At 43.4% G+C, this 18073-nt stretch overlaps 2 protein-coding genes across 2 annotated transcripts; both read right to left on the bottom strand.

Annotated features, from left to right (window-relative positions):
* Window positions 1-1148: 1148 nt before the first annotated feature.
* On the bottom strand, window positions 1149-7629 carry LOC144466766 (trace amine-associated receptor 7b-like). The gene is made up of 4 exons (XM_078174183.1): window positions 6797-7629; window positions 6499-6632; window positions 2276-2462; window positions 1149-1965 (listed from the first exon to the last, which is right to left on the bottom strand). The coding sequence occupies exons 1-4, from the start codon at window positions 7627-7629 to the stop codon at window positions 1149-1151; spliced, it is 1971 nt and encodes a 656-aa protein (XP_078030309.1).
* A 3736-nt stretch (window positions 7630-11365) lies between these two features.
* On the bottom strand, window positions 11366-13030 carry LOC144466765 (trace amine-associated receptor 13c-like). The gene is made up of 2 exons (XM_078174182.1): window positions 12873-13030; window positions 11366-12176 (listed from the first exon to the last, which is right to left on the bottom strand). Exons 1-2 carry the CDS (start codon window positions 13028-13030, stop codon window positions 11366-11368), a joined length of 969 nt encoding a protein of 322 aa, XP_078030308.1.
* Window positions 13031-18073: the final 5043 nt, after the last annotated feature.

The raw sequence follows: 18073 nt of genomic DNA, 5'->3' as shown, positions 1-18073 counted from the left end.
CACACAGAGCATCATCGCAAATTGTAGTATGTAGCAGGTAGGGACAAGTGGTGAGAGAGGCCGGAGGAGAGCAACACAAACACACAAACACACACACACACACACACAGGACAGGAAAGCACATACGGCACTGGGGAGAAGAAGTAAAGGAAAAATAAAAACACATAAAGAAAAATAGGTACACAGCTCAGACTGCATGGCTCAGCATAATGCGAGCATATCAAAATGAAAGGTCCAAGTCTATTAATACTAAGATAATGATACAATAGGCCTTTATGAAGTCATCAGATGACAAGCAAACAAATAATAATAATAACATAGGCTTTGAATACTTCATAATTTATTAATTTCAACATCCAAAGTATTCAGTGATTATACCAAACTAATTATAGGCGTCTATCCTTTCCCAGTTTAAATAACTTAGAACAACCCATCTTTTAGTGTTACGCCACTTTACAACATTTGCGACTTATTATACGGCAAACAGTAGTAAAGCAGCTACCACCCTAGCAGCGCCCAGTGACAATTTTGCAAATAAGAAACAAAAAGTAAAGCAGCAGCCACCTGTCTGTTTAATATTGCACAAGAGTGAATGAATAGTCAACCTCTGCTCGGTCAAGAACTCCGAAATCCTTCAGGCTTTACTACTAAATTTTTAATTATTAAATCAAAGTTCCAAATTGATAGTTTAGTAAACTTTATGAGACTGATGTATTTAACTGGCTATCATTTTTCCATTTTCGGGAATGGTGCCTCACGAGGTGATTAATGTAAATTGAGTCACATTATTTAGCGTAATTGATAATTATTATTAATAATTATCAATTATTACCGGTAGCAATTTTTATACCTTAATTGGAGATCTATTACAAGGTCAGGCCCATGTTAAGGCTTAGTACCAACGAATGATGCTGCCTGTATGAGGCATAGATCCCAACATTTGGTGTCCCCGTGTGACACATAGATTTGTTGTAGATTTCCAGATCACAAGTTGGAATACTTACATGACATTGACACCGAGTAGAGCAATGCACAATTTTCTGATATACTGCTTATATACTGTATAGAGAGATTTTACTTCAATGTTTGTGATTTTCAATTCAAAACCTTGGTGGAGCAGGCCTCATTTCAGTCACTCCACAGCCTCTCTACAGTATGTTGGTCTCACAGGAGCCAGGCTGCAGAATCTGAAGACTGACAATGAGTTTAACTGCTTTTCTAAACCAGGAATAAAACAAGGCATAGATCAATGGATTAAGACATGAGTTGAAATAGAGGAAATAAAGCACAAAGGATGCAGATGAAGTACTGACCAAGGCATCACCTGCAAGAGCGACACAGTAAAATGGGCAGAAACATATTAGAAACACAATTACAAGAACACCAAGAGTCCTGGCTGCTTTCAGCTCAGATTTCTTTGTTTGTTGATTCACTGAAAGCTGGAGAGTGACAGCTGTGATGTGAGAGCGCATGGCACGAGCCTGAGACACAGCCACAACAAATACTCTCATGTACAGAACGACAATGACAGAAATGGGAACAATAAAGGTTACAACAAGGTCAACAACTCCTGCAGTGTGGTTAATGACAATCACACACTCTCCATGGCAGGAATTATACCTGCCTGGTTGAGTCAGGTCATCCTTTAACAAGAGACTGGTGTAAGAAACAGCACAGAGCCAACACAGACACACACACAGTTTAACTCTTTTCACAGTGACTCTGGTGGTGTAATGCAGAGGGTCACAAATAGCCACATAGCGGTCGACTGATATGAGCACCATGTCTCCTATGGAAGAAGACGTAATGATGAAGGACACATAATTATAGAGGAAACACATGAGGTCACCAAGAAACCAGCAGGCTGTTTTTAGCAGGACTTCTCCTGGTATCACCAGGAGGCCCACGAGAAAGTCTGAGACAGCCAGAGAGAGGAGGAGGATGTTGGTGGGTGTGTGGAGCTGCCTGGAGAGAAAGAGGAAAAACATCATGAACTCAACAAGTCCCCAAATCTAATTGACTAAAACAGTTGTAAAAACAACAGATATAATGGAATGTTTTCTGATCGACAACATCTGCAGTTTCAATATGGTTAAATGTGGACATCTAACTGCAATATCTGGTGTCAAAATCACAGTTAAGTTTGTGCAAAAGGGCAGAATACAAGTCAAATGTGTCTTAAATACATTTCCAAGGTACAACATTATTCAGTACCAACTCAAAGACAGTTCTTCTAATCTACCGAAGCTGTCCACATTTTTAAGTTAATCTTTGCCTGAAGTGGGAGACTGAGATGATGACAAGGAGGTTAAGAGCCACAGTGAGCAGAGAGATAAAGTACAGCACAATGTTAAGGAGCACAAAGTTGGCCCAAGGAGAGGTGGGCTTTCTGCAGGAGGTGTTGAGCAGTTGTGGAAAGCAGAGCTCCTCCATCTTCAGAGAGCTGCAGCTCTGGCAGCTTCCTGAACAAATCTGAGTCATATAACCAAATGACCTCTTACGTTTTCGAAATTCCTCTCCTCCTTTTTCTCTCGGTCTCTGTTGGACTCAGATGCCCCGCCTCCCTCACTCTGCACATCATCTTCATCACTTTTGCTGGAACCCAGTGTTTCTGCTCTATGTCAATCTCCGCTCTTGTTTTCTTTACCTTGTCTTACCTCTTTGCCCTGTTTTAAGTCACCTAAGCGGACCATCAACAGGAAGTTATAGAACAGCCCTTACTGATTTCAAAGAGGCCACACAGCACAGGTGCCAGTGCAGAGGGCTCAAGGAAAAATATTAATATTGTTGCCCAGCGAAAGAGACGAGCCTAGCTCAACTGTTGTGACAACACAATGCGCAAGCGCACGTTCCTGATGGACTGCACTGAAATGTGACAGGCTGTTCTCATGCACTGTTTGTACGAACTCATTAATAATATGGTAAACCATTAGTGTGCTACCTGTGATTTTAAAGAAGGCTTCTTTTAGAGCCGGCATGACAAAATGGACCAGAGTATAGTGAGAGTAACAACAACCTCACAAATAAATTGACACAATATTCTTGCTCAGATTTTCTGTAACACCCATAGTTGCCATGGCGGGGAAAAAAAAGCAATATATACAGTCAGCACTTCTGTCATTGCATAGCTTCATTCAGTGGCATCACTGATATAAAGTTAACGTATATACATAGATATATACGTGATCGACTTACCAGTGCTGATTCACCTGCAGCGGGCCCGTTTCGGGCCCTTGGTGGTAAGTCTTCCAACTGAGATACTCCATTATTTCTCTGAGCTGAAATCTGCTTTCTCACCGCTGCGGGCTCCTGACGGAGTCCTGGCGTGTACGTTTTTCAAACTCTTCACTGCTCCCTGTACTCGGACAGTCACTTCAGCATATCTCCTGGACTATCTTTTGTGCACTTGTTTGCTGGCCTGTTCCTTCATTTTTCATCTGTTTCAGCTCCACTGATGGCTCCTACAGCAGAGATCATGGAACTAAAAACTGAACTCCGGTCCATAGAGGGGCTCGTGGAGGATCTCCTACAGTGGCAGTCTGTGTTGTGTTCCCGGCTGGCATCGCTCGAGGCTGTGGACACCCAGCGGTCCTTGATTTCACATACAGCGGCGGCTCCCTCTGATGTTCCCAGTTTAGACTCCACTCTCTGAGTGTTTCAGTCGACTGTACAGCCTCTATCAATGGTTAGGCAACTTTTGCTCAGCCACAGGTTTTGATTTCATTTCAAATTTTGATTCATTCTGGTGTAACTCATATCTGTATAGAGCAGATGGTGTGCACCTTAATAGAAGGAGTACCAAACTGCTCACAGACAATCTTATCAGATTTATAGCCTTTGGCATGAAGCATTGACATGCATCACGGCAAGACCCAATTCAGACCACCACTGTACCCAGCTCTTTTGGTGTGGGTCCTGCTGTAGCTGTCTGCCCCTTCTCTATACCTCCCTCTGACTCCCCTTGTTGTTCATATCGGCCAATAAACTATTCTACTTAGGTCTCTGCTGCGAATGTATACAATATTCAGACTGTAATATCTGCAAGAATCCCCAAATCTGGGCACCGCAGAGGGTCGAACCCTCGTCACCTATGTCCGCTTTGTCACATCTCTTCTGATGTTACTGTTTGTTCATCCTCCACCCCCATCAAGATGGCTCTCCTGAAAGCTCGCTCCATTACCAATAAGGCTTCACTTCTCAATGACTTGTTCGCCAGTAAGAATATGCACTTTCTTTTCATTACTGAAACATGGCAGCAGGATTTGGAATATTTTCATCTTAATGAACTCTGCCCTACGGACTGCAGTTATATTAGCTCACCACGGCTGACAGGCCGTGGTGATGGGCTTGCCATTGTGTTTAACAACTGTTTTGGCTGCCGGCCTGTCAACACTGATGCTTTCCCCTCTTTTGAAATGCAGATGACTAAAATTGGGAACCTTAATCCGATCTATTATATTTTAATTTATCGCCCTCCGGGCCCTCCTGGGCCATTCCTGTCTGAGTTCACTGAATTTTTATCTACCATTTTAAAGCTTGATAAAATATTAATCTTTGGTGATTTTAACCTGCACATTGATGATTCGTCCTCTCTCGCTGCTTCTGACTTCCTGGAGATTACAGAGTCTTTTAATTTCAAGCAGCATGTTTCTGGTCCAACACACTCTGCTGGTCACACCCTGGACTTGATTTTCTCCCATGGTCTTAATATTGATAATGTTTGCCTAGAAGACTTCCCCCTCACTATCTGCTTGCCTTGTTCTGTTTTGTTTTTTATTTTTATTGGAAAGCACTTTGTGACTTGAGGCCCGTTTCCACCATAGGAACTTCGGGGTAATTTTACAGGACCGGGCCGTTGGTGCGTGTCTCCACCGCAGGAACCACCCCCGAAGGACAGAGTTCTGGAACTTTTACGGGGGCTGAACAAGTCCCTGCCTCGGGGTAGGTACTCAGAACGGCCCCGAAAGACTCCTGGCTGGGGCTTGGGGATTACTTGGGGCTGATTGGATATACTCAAGGAGGGATGTGACGTCAACAGAAAGCAACAAAATAGCTGTCATTTTTAAAACTCAGCAGACGAGGATTACCACTACACCTCTGCCCCACCCCCACCCTTTGTCTCCAAGCATCTGCCTCTAAATGTGATGATTTTCTAAATTTCTTTAGAGACAAAGTAATGAACATCAGAGCTACTATTTCTCCACCTGCAAATAGGCTATCCGTCTCCACTGAAAACACCAGCAGTTTTAATTCCTTACACTCCATCACTTTACAAGAGCTTCATCATATTATTTCCACTATGAAAACCTCCACATTGGTTGGTATAATATCAAGAGAGCAGGGCTCTCTTGATATTATACCAACCAAACTCCTCAAAGAAGTAATTAACACCATCGGTCCCAGTATTCTCTCAACCAACCTGATCTCACAGAAATACGTGAAATGACCACGACCTCTTAACACCGCATTCCGTGGTGGCAGCACGTAATGGATTGAAATAATTACGTGCCGGTACCATGAAAACAATGCCAATGTAAAGTCAATTAGGATCCTTTTTTGTGTCCACACGAATTCCCTGATTCAATAATGTCACGTCAACCTCGTTTTCCTCAATGATATCTTTAACATTCCTGTATACACACAAAAACATGGAAGTGTCCTTGATAACACAACAATATGACAGGTTAATGTCAAGGCCATAAAATAAAATAAATGTATTTTGCCAGCTTTTGATAGCGTAGGGCTTTAAGAGCATTGTGCTGTGGGCGGATGGGGCGCATTCCACTACTGTTTTGTAGCTGCTGTCTGCCGTCTGTGGGCTTCATTCCATTTCAGATTGTCATCCGTCTGCCGTAACTGAATCCAAACGCCACTAATAAATAAATAAATAAATAAATAAATAAGAAGAAAAAAATAAGGCTGAGCATGGAAGAACCAGAGAGAAAACACCATCACATGGAGCCGTCCGCCCCTGGCAACCCGGCCACAGAACCAGTTTACAGAAAAAGTTTATTAAGTTTATTATTGTTTATTACAGAAAAGCCGCTAAACACAAAAACGTCTGCAGGGAGAAATCAGCTGCCCGGTGGTGGCTGGAGGCGAGGGCTCCGGAGAACGAAAGGCGGCGAGGCAATATACTACAAAGAACAAAAGCACAAGTCAGTGGGATTGGTCCATGAGAGAAAAAGGCAAAAAATACTCATGAGATGATGAAGGCTCCAAAGAGAGACGCACTACCGAATGAGACGGAATTATCTGGCAAAAGGTGAAGTCAAAGCTGGCTTTATAGCAAGGTTGACAAGGTGAGATGGAAACCAGGTGTGCCTCACCACCCGTGGTGGAAAAGTAGGTCAGCCCCGCCTCCTCCACACACCAGCCCTGCAGGTCCAGGAAGGACAGGAAAACAAATAGAAAAACACAAGAGCCGCCACCAAACCATGCATCAAAAGCAGACCATAACAGTACCCCCCCCCCTCTAACGGACCTACCAGGTCCTACCAGGCTTGTTGGGAAACCTTTCATAAAAATCAGACAATAAGTGAGTGTCCAAAATCAGAGACTTGGACAACCAGGAGCGCTCCTCGGGGCCGTATCCCTCCCAGTCAACGAGGTACTGGTAACCTCGGCCACACCTGCGGACATCCAAAATGCGGTTGACAATGTATGCCAGGTGACCATCAGTGAGACAGGGGGGTGGAGGGGGATCAGCAGGAGGTTGTAGGGGACTGTCAACCACCGGTTTCAGGAGCGAGACGTGGAACACGGGGTGAACCTTGAGAGCTGCTGGAAGCTTTACTCAGACGGCACTGGGATTGATGACCCGCTCCACCGGGTAGGGTCCGATGAACCTGGGGGCCATTTTTCTAGAATCCGTCTGGAGAGGAAGGTCCCATGATGACAACCAGACATGTTGCCCGACCTTCTTTCTGGAGCCGGTGTGTGATGAGGTGGATGGCTTCCCGCCAGATCCGGCGGGCTCGACGGAACTGGGCCTGGACCGAAGGGACTGCTACCTCCAGTTCCTGGCTGGGAAATAGGGGAGGTTGAAAGCCGTGGGTCACCATGAAAGGTGACATACCTGTCATAGAGCTGACCGAGCTGAGCCGAGTTGTGGGCATATTCCACCCACGGTAGGTGGGAGCACCAGGAGGCTGGGAGACGGGAAGCCACACACCTCAACGTGGACTCCAGGTCCTGGTTGGCTAGCTCCGTCTGACCGTTGGACTGTGGGTGGTACCCTGATGAGAGGCTGGTCGTGGTGCCCAAAGTGTGACAGAAAGCCTTCCATACCTGCGAGGTGAACTGGGGGCCTCTGTCAGAGACGATGTCCTGGGGCATGCCGTGAAGACGAAAGACGTGTTGCACGAGCAGGTTGGTCATTTCCAAGGCTGACGGGAGCTTGGGGAGAGGGACAAAATGAACCGCCTTGGAAAAACAGTCCACTATGGTGAGTATTGTGGTGTTTCCCTCTGAAGGTGGGACTCCGGTGACGAAGTCGACTGCTATGTGGGACCAGTGGCGGTGAGGAACAGGCAAGGGGAACAGGAGACCAGCAGGGGCGCGATGAGAAGACTTGTTTCGGACGCAGACCGGGCAGGCAGCGATGAACTCTCTGGTGTCTGCAATCATAGAAGGCCACCAAAACTGCTGGCGAAGTAGGGAGAGGGTCCGATGGACCCCGGGATGACATGCCATGCGAGAGGAGTGCCCCCACTGGAGCACTGGGGATCTTGCAGGCGGGGAACGAACGATCGGCCAGCAGGACACTCATCGGGGGCTGGGTGGTTCTTAAGCGCATCCTGGACTGTCTGTTCCACCTCCCACCGGACCACTCCCACCACGCAGGATGAGGAAAGAATGGTCTGCTGTGTCTTCCTCCGTGGGAGTGAACTGACGTGAGAGTGCGTCCGGGTTCTGGTTTTTGGACCCCGGCCGATAGGTGAGTGTGAGGTTGAACCTGCCCAGAAAAAGAGCCCACCAAGCCTGACGGGGGTTCAGCCGGCGTGCAGAGCGAAGATAGGACAGGTTTTTGTGGTCCGTCCAGACGACGAAGGGATGAGCAGCTCCCTCCAGCCAGTGCCGCCACTCCTGAAGAGCCAGGACCACCGCCAGCAACTCTCGGTTCCCCACATCATAATTTCACTCAGCAGGACTGAGGCGGTTGAAAAAAAAAGCACATGGGTGGAGTTTTTGGTCCGCAGGCAAGCGCTGGGAGAGAACGGCCCCTACCCCTGAATCGGAGGCATCCACCTCAACCACAGACTGCAGCTTGGGATCTGGGTGAATCAACACAGGTGCATTAGTAAACATTCCTTTCAGTTTATCAAAAGCGCTCTGTGCAGCAACAAACCATTCAAAAGACTTTTTAACCGAGGTTAACTGGGTGAGAGGGGCAGCGATGTGGCTGTAGTTCCTTATGAACCTTGTCTTTTTGTGGGGAGAGGTGCACCTGGGAGCAAGTCTATGCCACTATCATAAGGTCGGTGTGGTGGAAGTGACTGAGTTTCTTCCTTACTGAACGCTTCCCGCAGTTCATGATATTCACTGGGGACAGAGGTCAAATCAATTTTCTCTGGTTCAATAAAACCGATGGGGTTTCTCTCTGGAATGCAATTTTAGCCAAGGTATCCCGAGCACAACGGGAATCAGAGGAGAGGACATTACATTCAGCTCGATGTATTCATGGTGGTTACCAGAAAAAGTCAGCTTTATGAGTTCAGTCTTGTGAGTAACAACTTCCAGTAGCTTGCCGTCAACAGTCCGGACCTCTCTAGGCGAATTTAGCTTTATCAATGGAAGGCTATTGCGTGGAACAAAGTCTGAGTCTATGAGGTTGTCGTCTGCCCCTGAGTCCACCACAATCTGCATGGGAGTAATCAGCTGAGCGTAGTGCAACATACCCTTTACTTGTAGTCTGCCTGGAGAGGTTGTAGAAGATGTAATTCGGCTCATCAGCACCCCCTTGCCTACTGATGAACCCGGTCTTTTGGCACCTCTGGACACTGAGCCAAGAAATGGCCCTCCCCACCACAGTAGATGCAGAGCTGGTTGTGCCGGTGCCGCTGTCTCTCCACCGGGGTCAGCCGAGCCGTCCCATTGGCTCTTCTTTGTAACCGGGGGCCGAGGCGCCAGGGCGAGACATATTTGGGGTCGGCAGAGGCAAGGTTTTCCTGAGGTTTGTCGGAGGCAGCATTGAGTGGGGTGTAGGTGAAAGCACGGGGCCTCTGCCTATCTGTTCTCTCCCTGTGTCTTTCCCTCAGTCTGTTATCTAACCGAATGGCTAAATCAACAAGCTCGTTTAAGGACGCTGTTTCGTCTCGCACCGCCAACTCGTCTTTAACCTCCCCCGATAATCCCTTACGAAAAAGCTTGTAAAGCTGAATCGTTCCACCCGCTTTCTACTGCAAGTATGCGGAAAGAAACTGTGTACTGGGAGACTGACTGGTTGCCCTGTCGTAAATCTAACAGTTTTCCCGTAGCTTCTCTCCCTTTAACGGGATGATCAAAAACTTTTTTCATTTCTTCAGCAAAACAAGCGTAATTTGAACAAATTTCTTGGCGTTGGCCGGAGATGGCTAAGGCTCAAGCTGCGGCTTGTCCTGAAAGCAAATTCATAACAAATGCTATTCTTGAAGCATGAGTGGCATAGCTTACAGGTTGCTGACTAAAAACTAAGGAGGACTGGTGTAAAAACTGAGCACATGTCACTAAGTTTCCTTCATACCTGGCAGGGATGGGAATGTATGGTTCTCGGGGCTGGGGGGTGGCGCTGCTGGGTGGATTCTCCGGCTGTGTCGGAGGAGCAGGAGGCTGGGTGGAAGGTCCGGAGGAGACGAGCCAGTCCGCGAAGGCATCCAGTCGCCCGCCGATCCGTGTGACGCTGTCTGTAAACTGGTGCATATGGTCCAAAATCTGCTTCAGCATGGTGTCATGGTTGCCAACCATGGCTCCCTGTGTAGCAAGTGCATTTCTCAAACGCTCTGTCTCTGCTGGGTCCATTTTTGGCCAGATAATTCTGTTACGGACTGGCGTGATAACCAACGGGACCCAAGTAGCAGGAGACAGGCGGAGTAAAAGTTCTTAACAGTTTATTACAAAAAAGCCGCTAAACACAAAAACGTTACTACAATTTACTACAATTCCCTGGGACCACTCCATGCAGCTTGATACATATCAGCAACATAGTTGTAGTTCTTCTGATTTGCAAAGCAGGGTTCTAAATAGGGTTGTAAAAAGATATATCTACCCAATATATCTAATATCTAGTGAAGCCAAACTAAAACACTAAACACACTGCACCTAGATGAACTATGTTAAGAAAAAGTAAAGATGTCGGCTAATTTTCGATATTTTAGCTAATACGCTAGAAACGGCATTTTCGGGATGGCAGGTTTTTTTGCGGCTTGTAAAATAGGGTCGTAAAATAGGGTCGTAAAAAGATAGATCTACTGAATATATCTAATATCTAGTGAAGCCGAACTAGTAATGACACTGCACCTAGATGAACTATGTTAAGAAAAAAAGCAAGGATGTTGGCTAATTTCAGATATTTTTGATAGTACTCTAAAAATGGCGTTTTTGGGACGGTAGGTTTTTTGTGGCTTGTTGTAAAATAGAGTCGTAAAAAGATACATCTACTGAATATATCAAAAGTCTAGTAAAGCTGAACTAGTAATGACACTGCATCTAGATAAAATATGTTAAGAAGAAGCAAGGATGATGGTTAACTTCAGATATTTTAGCAAGTTATCTAGAAACGTTTTTGGGACTGAATTTTTGAATATATCAAATATCTAGTACAGCCAAACTATCATGTTATTATTATTATTATTATTATTATTATTATTATTATTATTATTATTATTATTGGTGGGAAATTATAACAGAGGAATATATTTGCCGTTTTAATATCAAGAACAATTTAGTGTTTTTGTGTCTATACAGGACGTTGTTGAATCAGGGAATACGTGTGTTCACCACGAAAAAGGATCCTAATCGACTTTACATTGGCATTGTTTCCGTGGTACCAGCACGTAATTTCAACCCATTACGTGCTGCCACCACGGAATGCAGCGTTAAGAGGTCGTGGTCATTTCACCTATTTCTGTGAGATCAGGTTGGAACGGGAGGTACGCTCTAAGAAGCAGCCTAGTTATACTGTAAGACATGGGGAAATACGTGCGGGAAGTGAGTGGGGGAAGTTACACTGTACATCTGTGGAAGTTGGGGTAAAGTAGGTGGTAGGTGAACAGGAGGTACACACTAAGGACGCGGGCCGTATTATGTAGTGTTACCAAAGGTTTTTGTGATTTTCAATTCAAAATCTTGGTGGAGCAGGCCTCATTTCAGTCACTCCACAGCCTCTCTACAGTATGTTGGTCTCACAGGAGCCAGGCTGCAGAATCTGAAGACTGACAATGAGTTTAACTGCTTTTCTAAACCAGGAAAAAAACAAGGCATAGATCAATGGATTAAGACATGAGTTCAAAAAGAACAGATAAAGCCATGCAGATGAAGAACTAACCAAGGCATCACCTGCAAGAGCGACACAGTAAAATGGGCAGAAACATATTAGAAACACAATTACAAGAACACCAAGAGTCCTGGCTGCTTTCAGCTCCGATTTCTTTGTTTTTTGATTCACTGAAAGCTGGAGAGTGACAGCTGTGATGTGAGAGCGCATGGCACGAGCCTGAGACACAGCCACAACAAATACTCTCATGTACAAAATGACAATGACAGAAATGGGAACAATAACGGTTACAACAAGGTCAACAGCTCCTGCAGTGTGGTTAATGACAATCACACACTCTCCATGGCAGGAATTATACCTGCCTGGTTGAGTCAGGTCATCCTTTAACAAGAGACTGCTGTAAGAAACAGCACAGAGCCAACACAGACACACACACAGTTTAACTCTTTTCACAGTGACTCTGGTGGTGTAATGCAGAGGGTCACAAATCGCAACACAGCGGTCGACTGATATGAGCACCATGTCTCCTATGGAAGAAGACGTAATGATGAAGGACACATAAAAATAGAGCAAACACAAGAGGTCACCAAGAAACCAGCAGGCTGTTTTTAGCAGGATTTCTCCCGGTAGCACCAGGAGGCCCACGAGAAAGTCTGAGAGAGCCAGAGAGAGGAGGAGGATGTTGGTGGGTGTGTGGAGCTGCCTGGAGAGAAAGAGGAAAAACTCATAAACCCAACAAGTCCTCAGATCTAAATAACAAAACAGATAAAACAAGTGTAAAAAAGGTCTATAATGGAATGTTTTCTGATCAGCAACATCTGTAGTTATAATTAACAGTCAGCAAGACAAAGTACAAGTCCAAGGTGCAACATTATTCAGTACCAACTCAAAGACAGTTCTTCTAATAGCTGTTTTTAAGTTAATCTTTGCCTGAAGTGGGAGACTGAGATCATGACAAGGAAGAGCCACAGTGAAAACATGAACTCACCAAGTCCCCAAAACTAAATGACTAAAACAGAAAAAAAAAAAAAAAAAACATATAATGAAATGTTTTCTGATCGACAACATCTACAGTTTCAATATGGTTAAATGTGGACATCTAACTGCAATATCTGGTGTCAAAATCACAGTTAAGTTTGTGCAAAAGGGCAGAATACAAGTCAAATGTGTCTTAAATACATTTCCAAGGTTGCAACATCTGTATCATAATATAATTAAGTGTGGACAACTATTGCAGTATCTGGTGTTGAAATCACCTGTCAACAGTCAGCAAGACAGAGTACAAGTCAAATGTGTCTAATGTACAAGTCCAAGCTGCAACATTATTCAGTACCAACTGAAAGACAGTTCTTCTAATCTACAGAAGCTGTTCACATCAGTAAATTAAGTTAATCTTTGCCTGAAGTGGGAGACTGAGATGATGACAAGGAGGTTAAGAGCCACAGTGAGCAGAGAGATAAAGTACAGCACAATGTTAAGGAGCACAAAGTTGGCCCAAGGAGAGGTGGGCTTTCTGCAGGAGGTGTTGAGCAGTTGTGGAAAGCAGAGCTCCTCCATCTTCAGAGAGCTGCAGCTCTGGCAGCTTCCTGAACAAATCTGAGTCATATAACCAAATGAGCTCTTACCTCTCCACCTTTTTTCTCTCGGTCTCTGTTGGACTCAGATGCCCCGCCTCCCTCACTCTGCACATCATCTTCATCACTTTTACTGAAACCCAGTGTTTCTGCTCTATGCCAATCTCCATCCTTGTTTTTGTTACCTTGTTCTGCCTCTTTGCCCCTTTTTCAGTAATTTAAGCAGACCGTCAACAGGAAGTTATGGAACAGCCCTTACTGATTTCAAAGAGGCCACACAGCACAGGTGCCAGTGCAGAGGGCTCAAGGAAAAATATTAATATTGTTGTCCAGCGAAAGAGACGAGCCTAGCTCAACTTTTGTGGCAACACAATGCGGAAGCACACATTCCTGATGGACTGCATTGAAATGTGACAGGCTGTTCTCATGCACTGTTTGTACGAACTCATTAATAATATGGTAAACCATTAATGTGCTACCTGTGATTTTATAGAAGACTTTAGAGCCGACATGAAGAAATGGACCAGAGCTCCGAGAGAGTAACAACAACCTCACAAATAAAATGACAGAATATACTTGCTCAGATTTTCTGCATTTTTTTGGGGGGAGTTTTTCCTTATCCACTGTGAGTGTCCTAAGGACAGAGGGATGTCGTATGCTGTAAAGCCCTGTGAGGCAAATTGTGATTTGTGATATTGGGCTTTATAAATAAAATTGATTGATTGATTGATGAGAGGCATGTTTAAAGAACTTAATCTTCAGACCATCTGGACCATCTTATCAATAACCCGCTGAACATCAGTTGGAGAGATAGTTTTGAAAGAGAAGGAGCTGCCACACCTATTCTGAGTCGAGGTAAGATCAGAATGAGAATTACAAGAAAGAGAGCTGCCAATTGTAGAAAAGTGCTGATGCCTCTGCAATTAATAAAGGTTCGCTGACAGTTTCATTGTTTAGTCTAATATGAGTAGTAGGGCTTTTTGTGGATTTATTGGTTATACTATTGATTATCTTCCAAAATTTCTTTGGATTCTTAAAAGCAGTTGATAAACAGTCCTTATAGTAATTTGCTTTAGCATTTCTAGTATTGGTTTTGCATTTATTCCTTAACTCTTTGTAAGCATTCCAGTCAGTAGGGTCCTTTGTTTTGCGGTATTTTTTTCTATGCCTTGTCTCTTTGTTTGAATAAATGTATGAGATCTCCTTTGATCCAAGGTAGATGTCGACCCTTGACTTTAATTGATATCCAAGGAGCATGCTTGTTAATTATCTCAGCAAACTCAGTATAGAAGAAATTCCAGGCATCTTCAACAGATGGAATTAATTGAAATCTCTCTCAGTTTATATTTAATATATCTTGGATAAAGTGTTCAGGGTTAATGTTATTAGAATTTCTTATTTTACTCAATTTAGGAGGAAGATGAGGCACTTTGATTTTCCAGATACAAAAAACAATAGAGTGGTCACTGAAAGAGTCAGGTAAAACCCCAGATTGTAAAATTCTGCCAGGATGGGAAACTAAAATCCAGTCAAGCAGAGAAGAAGAACTGGGACCAACTCTGGTGGGTTCAGTTGTGAGTTGAGTTAAATTTATGCTGTTAAAGAGATTGCGATCTTTTTGAGAGGAGCGATCTAGCCAATTGGAATTGAAGTAACCTAATATGATTTTTTCACTGGTGCAGTCTAAAGAATTAATGGTGGACAGGATACATTCAGTAGTTTCAGCAGGAGCAGATGGATGATACACAGTTGTATTTATCTCTGGCTTCATAGATAAATACACAGTTGTATTTATCTATGAAGCCAGAAGAAAGTAATCAATTAACTAAACTTCATAATTGCCTTAAAGACATAAAATCCTGGATGAGCACCAATTTCCTGATGTTAAATTCAGACAAAATTGAAGTTATTGTTCTTGGCCCCAAACAACTCAGAGACTCTTTATCTGATGACATAGTTTCTCTAGATGGCATTGCTCTGGCCTCTAGCACTACCGTAAGAAACCTCGGAGTAATATTTGATCAAGATTTGTCTTTTAATTCTCATTTAAAACAAACCTTTAGTTTAGTTTAAACCTCACGGACTGCATTTTTTCATCTGCATAATATTGCGAAAATTAGGCCTATCCTGACCCGAAAAGATGCAGAAAAATTGGTCCATCCTTTTGTTACCTCAAGGCTGAATTACTGTAACTCTATATTATCAGGTAGCTCTAGTAAGTCCTTAAAAACTCTCCAGCTAATTCAGAATGCAGCAGCACGTGTACTAACAGGAACTAAGAAACAAGATCATATTTCTCCTGTTTTAACTTCTCTGCACTGGCTCCCTGTAAAATCCAGAATTGAATTTAAAATCCTATTGTTAACTTATAAAGCTCTAAATGGTCAAGCTCCGTCATGTCTTAGAGAGCTCATAGTGCCATATTATCCCACCAGAACTCTGCGCTCTGAGAACGCAGGGTTACTCGTGGTCCCTAAAGTCTCCAAAAGTAGATCAGGAGCCAGAGCCTTCAGCTATCAGGCTCCTCTCCTGTGGAATCATCTTCCTGTTACGGTCCGGGAGGCAGACACCGTCTCCACATTTAAGACTAGACTTAAGACTTTCCTCTTTGATAAAGCTTATAGTTAGGGCTGGCTCAGGCTTGCCCTGTACCAGCCCCTAGTTAGGCTGACTTAGGCCTAGTCTGCTGGAGGACCCCCTATAATACACCAGGCACCTTCTCTCCCTCTCTCTCTCTCTCTCTCGTATTCTATTACTGCATCTTGCTAACTCGGCCATTCTGGATGTCACTAACTCAGCTTCTTCTCCGGAGCCTTTGTGCTCCACTGTCTCTCAGATTAACTCATATCGCAGCGGTGCCTGGACAGCGTGACGTGTGTGGTTGTGCTGCTGCCGTGGTCCTGCCAGATGCCTCCTGCTGCTGCTGCCATCATTAGTCATTAGTCATACTTCTACTGTTATTATACACATTTGATTATTGTCACATATGTATACTATCAGATATTAATACTTTCAACATATTGTAACACAGTAGCCAGAACTATAATTATAATATTATTACTTTCATTAATATTGTTGTAAGCTACTGTCATTACCCTCTGTCCTGCATCTCTCTCTCTCTCTCTCTCTCTCTCTCTCTCTCTCTCTCTCTGTCTGTCTCATTGTGTCATATGGATTACTGTTAATTTATTATGCTGATCTGTTCTGTACGACATCTATTGCACGTCTGTCCGTCCTGGAAGAGGGATCCCTCCTCAGTTGCTCTTCCTGAGGTTTCTACCGTTTTTTCCCCGTTAAAGGGTTTTGTTTGGAGGAGTTTTTCCTTATCCGCTGTGAGGGTCCTAAGGACATAGGGATGTCGTATGCTGTAAAGCCCTGTGAGGCAAATTGTGATTTGTGATATTGGGCTTTATGAATAAAATTGATTGATTGATTGATTGATTGATTGATTGATTGATTGAGTGATGGAGGTTTGGAAATATTTCCTATGATTAGTCGTTTGTTTTCATGAAAAATAATTTTAACGAAAAGGCCTTCAGAATGCAGGGGATTCTCATTTGGGAGAACAAGTTCTGCAGTCAGATTTGAGGATACATACGTTAAGAGACCCCCGCCTCTTGAGCCCCTATCGTCCCTATCGTTCCTACATAGAACATAATTGTCAAGTTTGACTTCATCATCAGAAATATTGCTGTTTAACCAAGTTTCAGACAGAGTGATTACATGGGGTTTATTATAGGTAAGCCAGGCTCTCAGTAAGTCAATTTTAGGTGGCAAACTCCTAATGTTCAAATGAATAACATGCAACCCTTTAGCAAAGTTCATTAATCCTAAATAACAGAATAAATATGTGTATGATATGGCAGTAGAAATGCACACAGAGCATCATTGCAAATTGTAGTATGTAGCAGGTAGGGACAAGTGGTGAGAGAAGCAGGAGGAGAACAACACAAACACACACACACACACACACACACACACACACAGGACAGGAAAGCACATACGGCACTGGAGAGAAGAAGTAAAGGAAAAATAAAAACACATAAAGAAAAATAGGTACACAGCTCAGACTGCATGGCTCAGCATAATGCGAGCATATCAAAATGAAAGGTCCAAGTCTATTAATACTAAGATAATGATACAATAGGCCTTTATGAAGTCATCAGATGACAAGCAAACAAATAATAATAATAACATAGGCTTTGAATACTTCATAATTTATTAATTTCAACATCCAAAGTATTCAGTGATTATACCAAACTGATTATAGGCGTCTATCCTTTCCCAGTTTAAATAACCTAGAACAACCCATCTTTTAGTGTTACGCCACTTTACAACATTTGCAACTTATTATACGGCAAACAGTAGTAAAGCAGCTACCACCCTAGCAGCGCCCAGCGACAATTTTGCAAATAAGAAACAAAAAGTAAAGCAGCAGCCACCTGTCTGTTTAATATTGCACAAGAGTGAATGAATAGTCAACCTCTGCTCGGTCAAGAACTCCGAAATCCTTCAGGCTTTACTACTAAATTTTTAATTATTAAATCAAAGTTCCAAATTGATAGTTTAGTAAACTTTATGAGACTGATATCTTTAACTGTCTATCATTTTTCCATTTTCGGGAATGGTGCCTCACGAGGTGATTAATGTAAATTGAGTCACATTATTTAGCGTAATTGATAATTATTATTAATAATTATCAATTATTACCGGTAGCAATTTTTATACCTTAATTGGAGATCTATTACAAGGTCAGGCCCATGTTAAGGCTTAGTACCAACGAATGATGCTGCCTGTATGAGGCATAGATCCCAACATTTGGTGTCCCCGTGTGACACATAGATTTGTTGTAGATTTCCAGATCACAAGTTGGAATACTTACATGACATTGACACCGAGTAGAGTAATGCACAATTTTCTGATATACTGCTTATATACTGTATAGAGAGATTTTACTTCAATTTTTGTGATTTTCAATTCAAAACCTTGGTGGAGCAGGCCTCATTTCAGTCACTCCACAGCCTCT

This window comes from Epinephelus lanceolatus, chromosome 14, assembly GCF_041903045.1.
Source record: "Epinephelus lanceolatus isolate andai-2023 chromosome 14, ASM4190304v1, whole genome shotgun sequence".
NCBI lineage: Eukaryota > Metazoa > Chordata > Actinopteri > Perciformes > Serranidae > Epinephelus > Epinephelus lanceolatus.
This window is presented reverse-complemented; position numbering and strand designations above follow the sequence as displayed.